Source organism: Clupea harengus, chromosome 19 (assembly GCF_900700415.2).
Source record: "Clupea harengus chromosome 19, Ch_v2.0.2, whole genome shotgun sequence".
Taxonomy (NCBI): Eukaryota; Metazoa; Chordata; class Actinopteri; order Clupeiformes; family Clupeidae; genus Clupea; species Clupea harengus.
Genome location: NC_045170.1, coordinates 23,548,880 through 23,559,866, shown reverse-complemented (window position 1 = coordinate 23,559,866; position 10,987 = coordinate 23,548,880). Strand labels below are relative to the sequence as shown.

General features: G+C 46.9%; 1 protein-coding gene across 1 annotated transcript; it reads left to right on the top strand.

Moving 5' to 3' along the window:
• The first annotated feature begins 1,149 nt into the window (after positions 1-1,149).
• On the top strand, positions 1,150-10,610 carry klhl43 (kelch-like family member 43). The gene is made up of 6 exons (XM_012818403.3): positions 1,150-1,431; positions 5,589-6,180; positions 6,681-7,027; positions 7,481-7,780; positions 7,964-8,139; positions 8,323-10,610. The coding sequence occupies exons 2-6, from the start codon at positions 5,721-5,723 to the stop codon at positions 9,179-9,181; spliced, it is 2,142 nt and encodes a 713-aa protein (XP_012673857.2). The 5' UTR covers positions 1,150-1,431; positions 5,589-5,720; the 3' UTR covers positions 9,182-10,610.
• Positions 10,611-10,987: the final 377 nt, after the last annotated feature.

The following is a 10,987-nucleotide window of genomic DNA, read 5'->3' as shown; positions in this document are numbered from 1 at the left end:
GGTACCGTCCAAAGTGACCAATTCTAGTTTGGTATTTTGGAGAAGTCTTTCTCTCTTGATGATATTTCAACATGATAACCTAAGTGGTATCTTAGTCAGAGTTATCAACCTTCAATGACCCCATCCATAAGTCCAAAGAATGACTAAATCTTGTCATAGCCTACATACAAAAACGTCTTTCATTCACTTATTTAATACATATACCAATGGTTATCATAATCATTACATGCATTATATTATACTGTCATACTAATACCATACTTGAGTATTCATATTATTTCTTAAATAAAATAAATAAAGGCATTTATGGTGCTTTTATAATGTCACCATTTCAGGGCTTCAGAAATACTTCAGGAATCAACATAAAGATGAAGATAGAAAAGAATGTCAAATATTTCCTTTTAGGAAGAAGTGAGAGTAAATGCAGTAAGTGGGCTGTGTGTGTGTGTGTGTGTGTGTGTGTGTGTGTGTGTGTGTGTGTGTGTGTGTGTGTGTGTGTGTGTGTGTGTGTGTGTGTGTGTGTGTGTGTGCATACATAACCAAGAGACACTCCGGAGTTCTTTAACAATATGGAATCAATTTTCTGGCATTTCTCCTGGAGGATAGGAGAGGGCCAATGAAGGAAGAAAAGGTATAGGGAAAAGTAGGTTACACAGGTCTATTATTCCATTATTATTGTCAATATTTGTTTACAATAGTCAACAATAAAACAAACAATAAGTAACAATACACAGACAATAGTCAACAATAAAACATACAATAAGCAACAGAAGATAGGTATTATTGTGGGTACACTGTTGTTTTGTTGCACTTTAGTGCTTTGTAATCATGTTAAGTGTTTGTAATAAGTACCCAGGTGCCCTCTGCAGGCAGGCAAATGACATACTCAAACCGAGAACTGAGGTATGTCAGAGAAACAGGCCTGGCTTTAAATATACACACACACACACACACACACACACACACACACACAAACACACCCCCACCACACACACATCCACACCCACAAAAACCAGCCCCTTGCCATTTGAGGGAAGGGGTAACTGTATATGGAGTGACTCTGGCAGGCTGTCTCTCTGTATTTGGCGGTGTGCATGTGAGGGTGTGTGTGTGTGTGCATGTGAGCGTGAGAGTGTGTGTGTCTCTCTGTGTGTGTGTGTCTGTCTGTATTTGGAGCTGGACGCATAGTTGGGTGCGTGAGCGACGGGCTCGTCTTTCATAGTTCTGGTCAGACGTCAGACAACTCAAACACATGCATGCTCACACACAGGGGCATGCTCACAACACCTCAGACAGGCAGAGGACAGAGGGACATTGCTACGTGGAAGAGGAGGATAACATCTACAAATTTACAGAGCCACGAAAGAGAAGAGAGAAGGATAAGGAAGGGAAGAAACAGAGAGGAAAGAGCACAAGCAGGAAAGATAAAAGGTAAATATTACTCTTGAAGTGGAACTCATGTTTGTCACAAAGCCTATATCTCTTAACAATGAGTGACAAAACTGTTATTAGCCTACTCAGTAATGTGCAGCTGAATGCATGACTGCCCAAGCACTGAGAGGAAAGACCTGATATTCCTGACACTTGAGCTGAGAGGAAGCAGTTGGCCATTTTCATTCACAGAGGCATGATTGAGAGCTTGCTAAAAACCAATCGTTATAAGACTACATTGGGACCTTAGTCAGAGGTTATTGATGTGTAGCAGCAAGACGGCAGAGGATGTATTATACTAGTTTTTTTTATCAAATATTTATTTTTCTTTTCAAGTTTTCAACACAAAAACAAAACACACAACACAACACAACACATAACACAACACAACACATAACACACCCCCCGTGGCGACCCGATGTATTATACTAGTGAGACAAACACAAACACAAACACAAGCCTGGTACTGTTCAGAGACTGGAGCATGTCAGCACAGATGGGAAATAGGATGGATGAGTGAATTCATCAGTTTGTGTGACATTCATCTCTGACATCAAGAGCAGGAGATTACAGTGTGTCCAAATGTAAACACACGCTGTTCCAACTTATCTGTCTGTCAGGTGAGATGACTAGAGCCAACAGACCCATACACACCCACAGGACATATAGCCCTTTACTCAGGGGAGCACAGGATGGGTGCATGGGTGGAGGATGGGGGTCTCTGCTTTGTGTTTCTGTGGACACATTCACCTGAATACATCGTATCAATGGCTCTCTCACCATGACAGCACACCACAGCATCATCCACTCAAATTAGTAACTTGTCTTCCACAACCTCTCTAAACCTCTCAGTGATGGTTGGGATGAGATGTTTTTGTTTGTTTGTTTGTGTTTGTGTTTGTGTGTGTATGTGTGGGTGTGCGTGTGCGTGTGCGTGTGCGTGTGCGTGTGCGTGTGTGTGCGTGTGAGCTGCTGAAGAAGGACTGTACAGTCCTAGCAGTCCACAGAGTGTTTCTCAACACCTATAAATAACTAGCAGCGCTAGCAGAAGGCATTCATGGGGGTTGTGAGGGTGGGAGGGGAGGGGAGTGAATATTGTGCATGGTGACTTTGACATGCCAGTCTGATGGGGCAACAGCTTTAGGATCACCCCCCCTGCTCTGACTAACACAACAGCTGCAGAGCCACTGGAACCCCTCGCCACTCCATCTCTTCTTTCCTGCTGCCCTCTTCTCATCTTCACCAATCTTTCCATACTGACCCATCACACCTTCATCTGCGCTTTCATCATCCTCATCTGTCAGCTCCTCTTCCTCAGTGCTTCCTCCCTCTCTTCCAATGGGTTGATGAAAAATCTTCTTTTGTTTTTCCTTTCATTCCAGCCTTCCGACACTCTTCTTCTTTCCCTCTTTCTTTCTCTGACTCGTCCTAGTTTAACACACACATATCATGGGAACGAGCATATCATGGGAGCTGTTGCTTCATGTCATATAAAATCAAATCAAATTAAATCAAACTTTATTTATACGGTACATTTCATACCACGAAACAATGCGCTTGTATCTGTTGGTCAAGTGGGGGATGACATGCGTATGTAGTTGTGGTTGTGTGTGCTTGTTGTGTCTGTATGGATGTTGTTTCTATGAGTATTATTTGATTGCCTGTCATGTATGTGTGTAGGGTCAAGCTGCACTTTAGCACTCAAGGCCACAGGCAAAGTTAGGATTTGTCAAGATGTATGATGTTGACATCGAAGGGTCCTAACTGCAGAACACTGATCTGCTTCTGTGTGTGTGTGTGTGCGTGCGTGTGTGCGTTGTGCGTGCGTGCGTGTGTGTGTGTGTGTGTGTGCGTTGTGAGTGCGCGCGTGCGTGTGTGTGGGAGAGAGAGAGGTCAGGGCAATGATAAATGTGTTTATGACCTGCTTTCTGAGGTCCTTACCTTACCTCTCACTCTGGCTCCCATCCAAATAGGAGAGAACTATCAAAATCACTTCATGGTGCAGAACATGATCTCACACTTGATGTCATGCTCTCACAGTCTAACCCAGTCTACGACACAAACACAACACATCAGGGAGACATGTCCCACTACAATCAGTGTCAATCTCAGGAAAATGATACACCGCACCAAACGAAGCTCTGAAGTGGGATTTCTGGGCAGAGAGAACCTAGTGAAATCTAGCTAAATCCTACCTGATTGTTCTGTATCCAGATAGCCTCCCCCTATCTCTGGAAAAGCCAAACACTGTATCACATTAGACATATCACCAAAAACATGAGCACAGCCAGTTTGAAGTGACTTAATTCGTACAACATTTGAGTGTCTCATAACACCGGATGACCAAATGTTGTGACAACAGGAAACCTCATTCTGTCCATCAGACAGCTATGCCTGCGGCAGTTAGAACCACTCCACTAATCTGGTTCGTTAATACACACACAGGGCTGGTTTTCTGTCTTTCTGGATGGTTCTATTCACACTCTCCAATAGTTTAGGTGTTGTCACCACACGCCTGATGGTCAGCACCTCTGAAGGCCTTTCTGAACATGACATTCACCCCGCCATTCTGATTGAGGCGGTTGAGGGGGAGCATTTGGGTGATCAGTGTCATGTGACTCAAATAACCCTCTGCACTTCCACCTGCTATTAGTAAACATGGGCCGGAGAAATAAATAGTCCCCTCCTGCTGACCAGTATCACGCTCCAAGCATGAAACACCGTCTGGGGGTGCACACCTGTTCCAGCTAATCTCTCTGTCATGGTATTAGGCTATAACATCAGGTTCTGACATCAGGCACTCTGTTTACTAAGAACATGGAAAGAAGGTGGGGAATGGAATGTGCCTGATTTCTGATTCCTGTCCTTTTAATGACGTCTATGTGTTTTTGTTACTCAGTGTACTTTGTAACTCTGATCACCAGTGCTTATCTGTCAGTACAGCGCACACATAAACACAGTCACATAAAAGATAGAGAGTGTTCACAATCAAGGTGAATAACATGGGCATCATAAGCAGAATTAATGTGTAACATTTTGACACGCCTTGAGAAAACTCCTATTTGTTCTAAGTCCTTCCCGGTGAAGGTGCTTTATTTGTGGAAGCTTTCAATGCCACTTCAGCTCAACAGTTGTACCACTGTGATGTTACATGCTGATATTTAAATACAGGCCATCCCCAGACACTATATTTCCATAATGGTGTCACTATCTGTGGGTGGATCCCTCCCAGGCATATTGATAATATGTCCTGTTTGACTAAAACGAGGAAAAAGTTTAAAGGAAACCCCTGAAAAGAAAACTGCATTGGAGCAAACACTAATTCGAGAGAGAATCAAATCAAAAACCTAATTACCTTAATCATGTCATCACTGAAAAAAGAGAGAATGATTCACACAGAGGAGAGGGGGGGGGGACTCCTAGAGGCAGATGGAGGGGAGAGGGGGTTTCACACACAGTGGAGGAAGGACAGATGGAGGGTAATTTAAGCATTGGAGACTCACCCCTGCTCCTGATAGAGCCTATTTTTAGACAGTGACTTGTGTGCATCACTCCAGTTATTATTATATTGTGTATCCATATGTGAATGTGTGTATGTGAGATTTTGTTGTATATATGTTAATGTTTCAACCTACCTACATTCTCTCAAAGACTCGCTTAGTTGTATTTCTATACCATTAACTATTCCTATTGACTAACTTGACTAATTGGCAACGGAGTTGTAATCATTTTTAGTTAACATATATTTATCTCTACAGTATTTTAGTCGAACAGATGGCCCTGTACCCTTAAGATCAACCGCCGCCAGCTAGTCATTTATGGATGACAGCTGAAATAAATAACAAAACGTCTTGCACAGCTCTGGGAATTTCAATTTATAATTGCAAGGCCTGCATAGTGTTATTTATGACTGAGTCTGTAAGCTTGAATGCAAGAACTGTGAACTGAAAACCTGACCCTGGGCCTGTCTCTGCCACCCTCCCCCACCCCACCCCACCCCACCCTGCCCTCTCTCCACCCCCAGCCCACTCACAGCTGTCAGTCAGGCTGCCTATGCAGGATACCCAATGCGGCGGCCCTGAACGTGTCGGTGCTGGACGACAGTGACAATCTGTCTCCCACTTTGATAATTAATGTTTATCATTACGTCTTCCCAGGAGCTGTGTGCCATTGTGTGACGTCAACCACCGCCTACCAGCTGCCCAACTCCATCTGCAAGAAGCCTGCCTGCCTGTCGGTTTGTCTCAGATTATCAGCGAAGTGAATCCCCAAGAGCGTAACTGAAGAAAATGGCCCCCAAGAAGAAGGCTTCTCGCCAAAAGAAGGAAGGCGTGCCGGAGCCTTCAGAAGTCGTGGTGACAATATCAGAAAGCACCGTGTTGTCGTCCGAGGGTGTGTTCGTGTCGGAGGGAGTGAAGAAGCTGGAGGCGCCGCTGAACGTGGAGCATCTTAACTGCCTCAATGGCCTGCCCCTCCCACTTCCTCTTCTTCCTCCAATCATCCGTCCCGGAGAGAGGGGGCTGGGCATCGGGAACGAGCTGACCCGCCCCCTGCACGGCTCCGCCATGCTGGAGGAGCTGAGCCGCATGCGCCAGGAGCGCTTCCTCACCGACATGGAGCTGGCGTGCAAGAGCAAAGCCTTCGACGTGCACAAACTGGTCCTGTCCTCAGTCAGCCAGTACCTGAGGGAGGTCCTTGCCAAAGACCCAACACTGAAACGCCTGGAGCTTCCCACACTCTCTCCTCTGGGTAGGCTTGCTACACTGTACACGGGCACTGATACTGTCATTATTCCACATCCACACCCTACACTCTTAGAAGAGAGAGAAGGGTATGTGCAAAAGCCTGAAGTGTTTTGGGCTGTATCTATCGAGCCATTGTTATAAACTTTTTTATAGAGCACTTTTTGGGCTGAAAGATCTCGTAAGAATGAATCATTAATGATCATGATGACAGATTTAGTTATAGTTATGCACCGAGAGCCCAGTTGGAAGGCTTCCACATAAACAGCCATAACACCACCACCTCCTCCTTCTCCTTCTCCTCCTCATTCTCCTCCTCATTCTCCTCCTCCTTCTCCTCCTCCTTCTCCTCCTCGTTCTTCTCCTCCTCCTCCTCCTCCACCACTTCCTCCTCCTCCACCTCCTCCTCATTGTCCTCCTCCTCCTCCATCTCTTCCTTCTTCTTCTTCTTCTTCTTCTTCTTCTCCTCCTCCTCCTCCTCCACCACCTCCTCCTCCACCTCCTCAGGTCTGGCTAATGTGATCACCTTCGCCTACCTGGGCCGTGTGCACATGTCCCTGTACACGGTGGGCTGCACACTGTGGGCTGCCATGGTGCTGCGTATTCCCCACCTGCTGCAGATGTGCAGCGACTTCCTCCTGGCTGAGCTCAACATGCAGACATGCGTGTACATCTGGAACATGGCCACCGCCTACGGCGTGAACCCCGTGCGAGACGCCTCCCGCCGCTACGTGATGCAGAACTTTGCCCAGTTCGCCGAGTCATCCCAGTTCAACCAGCTGACCCAGGAGCAGATCATCTCCTTCCTGCAGGACGACGCCCTTGTGCTGCCCTCTGAGATCAGTACCTTCCAGGTGAATCACACACACACAAAAACACACACGCCTTGTTCTCAACAGGTCAACGCCAGGCAGGCAGGGCTGTCATAGATACACACTCTGCTGGTTGCTCTGCTTCTACATGGAGTGGTTCAGTGAACTAAGCCTCACACACCTTAACCTGCTGTTGCAACATCTGATGCTGAACACTTGATACAAATGTGTCACAGCTGTAGGAACACTACCACTTCTGATGCCTTAAATACATATTGTGATTTACTGTAAACTGAATTTCACACCCAGCCACAGGGTAATACTATTTACAGCTATCTTCATTTACACAGGAAGTATGTGAGTGTCTATGAGGTGAGATCCACAGAAAGTGGACTATTAATAAAGCACACTGGATCTGTACATTTCTAAATGCGGCCTTGTGTGTATATGTGTGTGTGTGTGTGTGTGTGTGTGTTTAATATGGCTGTGTGACAGGTGGCCATGAAGTGGCTGGACTTTGACCCGCAGCGTCAGGTCCAAGCGGCCGAGGTCCTGTCCCATGTGCGCTTTGAGACGATCCCCGCCAGCGAGCTGGTCAGTGAGGTGCAGCCCGTGGCGCGCATGATGCTGGACCCTCAGTGTCACCGCCTGCTGGTGGATGCCATGAACTACCACCTGCTGCCTCACCAACAGAATGTGCTGCAGTCCAAACGCACTTCTGTGCGTGGGAGCCAGGTGGCGCTGATCACCGTCGGCGGACGACCATCCCTTACAGAGAGAACACTGAGCCGTGAGGTGAGAATCAAATACAGTATACCATACAACTTAACTCATATACACTCACATAAACTCATAGCCACACAACAGATTCACAACTCTCTGTAAAACCACAAGGTTAGAAAAACAGCTGCTGTCCAAACACATTTCCACACCACAAATTTTGTCAAAAGCAAAACACAAACCTCTACTTGGATACAGGTAATGTGGAGAGACCCTCGTGAGGGTGTGGCTGCCTGGCGTCACCTGACCCAGCTGCCAGCTAAGAGCTTTAACCAATGTGTGGCCGTGATGGATGGTTTCCTGTATGTGGCTGGAGGAGAAGACCAGAATGATGCCCGCAATCAAGCCAAGCATGCCGTCAGCATCCTTAGCAGGTAGACAAATACCAGCACATACTTATTACCACACCAGGCAGTCAACACCCTCAGCAAGCACGCTATTAAGTACCTTCATTATACTGAACAAACAGATGCAAGTTGTAGGACTTGAATAACAGGCCAAAATCTTGTTTGATTTACTGTTTTTGTCCCTGACCTCTTTTATCCTCCTGTGCTCAGGTATGACCCCCGCTTCAACACCTGGCTGCACCTGACCAACATGCGTCAAAAGCGCACACACTTCAGCCTGGTGGCCACCGGGGGGCGCCTCTTTGCTGTTGGGGGCCGTAACACAGAGGGCCTGCTGGCTACAATCGAGAGTTACACCCCGTCAAACAACACCTGGCAGCTGCGCAGCCCCATGGAGGCCCCGCGCTGTTGCCACTCCAGCGCCGTGTTGCCGTCCGGGGACATCCTGGTCACCGGCGGTTACGTCAACTGTGCCTACACCCGCTCGGTCGCTGTCTACAGCCTAGAGGGAGACAGCTGGCAGGACGTGGCGTCCATGGAGACGCCGCGCGGCTGGCACTGCAGCGCCGCGCTGGAGGGCCGCGTGTATGTGGTGGGCGGCAGCCAGCTGGGGCCGGGTGGCGAGCGGGTGGACGTTCAGAGCGTGGAGGTCTTCCAGTCCGAGAGCGGCACCTGGAACCGCATCGCGCCGCTGCCCATGGGCGTGAGCACCGCCGGGCTGTCGGTCCTCGGCGGGCAGCTGTTCCTGCTGGGCGGCTGGAACGAGGCCGAGAAGCGCTACAAGGCAGCCGTGCAGCGCTACGACCCCAAAACCGACAGCTGGGCCGCTGGGGAGGAGCTACCGGAGCCCACGGTGGGCGTATCCTGCTGCGCTCTGGCCCTGCCCCCTCGTCATGCCACCCGTCGCCACCGCAACACCCCAAACTCGCCAAGCAACACCTCAATCATCAACCCACCAATCACCTCAATCATCAACCCTCCAATCACCTCATTCATCAACCCACCAATCGCCTCATTCATCAACCCAAAAACCTACCCCATCCACGAGGAGCAGCCCATCACTGCTTGAAAGAAAGAAGACAGAAAGTACAGAGGAGGGAGAAAGAGGAAGGAGCGAGGCAGAGATCAAGAGGAAGGATGAAGAGTCGGGTGACGTGTCTAAGCAGGACAAAGGAGATGGTATTAGAGGTGTTCTTCAGTTCGGAAGAATCAACGAGGGCCCACATTATTAAAGAATGTGAAACGACCTAACTGAAGTCAGCATTCAGTGTGCCTGACACACATGAAAGTCTGTGATGTAGCCGAGTCTGAGAGTGAGAGAGTGTATGTGTGTGAGTGTGTGTGTGTGTGTGTGTGTGTGTGTGTGTGTGTGTGTGTGTGTGTGTGTGTGTGTACGCGCAGCTGTCTAGTGAAAGAGTGACAGAACATGCACATCTGAGTTAGCATGAGTGAATTTTAGCATTTGAGCCACTATGTTCTTTGACAAATACCATCTTGCTCTCCCCAGGGTTCAGATTGTAAATTCTCAAATGACATTAACCAAAGATTTCATATATTAATATATACAGCTTATTCCTATGTAAAGTAATAAAAGATAATTTGTCAAAGTAGTTTAGCTCAATACTTATGTTTTTAAAAAGTTAAAAAAATTGAAAGAAAATAAAAAAAAAGATAATTTAGTGACATTGAAGCTTTTATATGGCGAGATGTAACAGCAGATATAGTGGAGGAGACATGAGAATGTGGAGAGACAACCCCACCATGCAGCCACAGGCCAAAGGGGACCAGTACCAGTAGCCGCCTTTACCTCCCCGACCCACACACACACACTAGCCCTCAGAGAACGCTTTATGGCATCATAAACTGATGACTCACATGCAATCTGTCACTGCCTCAGTCATCACACTAATTTAAAGAGGGCCCCCATTGACCTATGTACCCACAAAGATTTCCCATGCCTTATGAATACACCGTTAACTTTAGAAACACTGACCCAAATAAGGAAACACATGATGTAATCTTTCATACACAAACACTTCACATACATTTCAAATGGAGTGCATGTTGAAGATGCTACTGACCTGAGCTATAAGGCGGGTCTAAGCTGCAGGTCCCCCTTGCCTGAGACTGCATGGTGGTCCCCCACTAGTAGACCCATTCTCTTGCGTGACCTTGAGAAACCTTATGCGAGTGCCAGTGGAACTGACCAATGGGATGCTTGCCTGAGCAGACATCAGTACGGGGCAAGTAACAAATGCTTAAGAAGGAAGTGAACTTATGACGATGAATTGGTTTATTAATGTGGCAAAGTCTTTTATTGTTTTTGCGATGTGCAGACCCCTTTGAGCAGGTAGGAGAAGCTAGGGAAGAGGGTGGAAGTAGTCATTTGGGGGGATGGTTTCTGAAGGCAAATAGTGGGATATGTACACGGAAAAAAGTGATGGAGGTTGTTGTGTCGGATCCCAACAGTTTCACTGAATAAAGCCAATCTAAGCCAACACTGCAGATGTGTTTCTTTATATCCCAAGCAGATCTCACAACATTAGCTCAGGGCAAAGCCACTGATCACACATCAACATTACCTCAGGGCACAGCCACTGACATCCCATTCTATGCTCATTTTACCCATTGTATTTCCAAACATTGACTTGTTGATTTGTGTGACAAATTGAGTATACACCTCTACATAGGAAGAACCACCCATAGTCTATCATCTTCACTGATCCCATCAATACCTAAATGAACTAAGAAATAAGGCTCCATGCTAAATTTTGACACATTTCGCAGAGGTCAGTAAGTTCATATGGTAAGGTCTAAAAACAGTTAAATATGTAAAATAAGCAGTAGTTCTTTAAGAACTACTCAATATGTCAAC

Bases quoted from the DNA above. Each gene is read 5' to 3' on its own strand.
- klhl43 (XM_012818403.3), top strand. From the start codon at position 5,721: ATGGCCCCCAAGAAGAAGGCTTCTCGCCAAAAGAAGGAAGGCGTGCCG. The intron at 6,181-6,680 runs GTAGGCTTGCTA...CCACCTCCTCAG, and splicing joins TCCCACACTCTCTCCTCTGG to GTCTGGCTAATGTGATCACC. The intron at 8,140-8,322 runs GTAGACAAATAC...TCCTGTGCTCAG, and splicing joins GCCGTCAGCATCCTTAGCAG to GTATGACCCCCGCTTCAACA.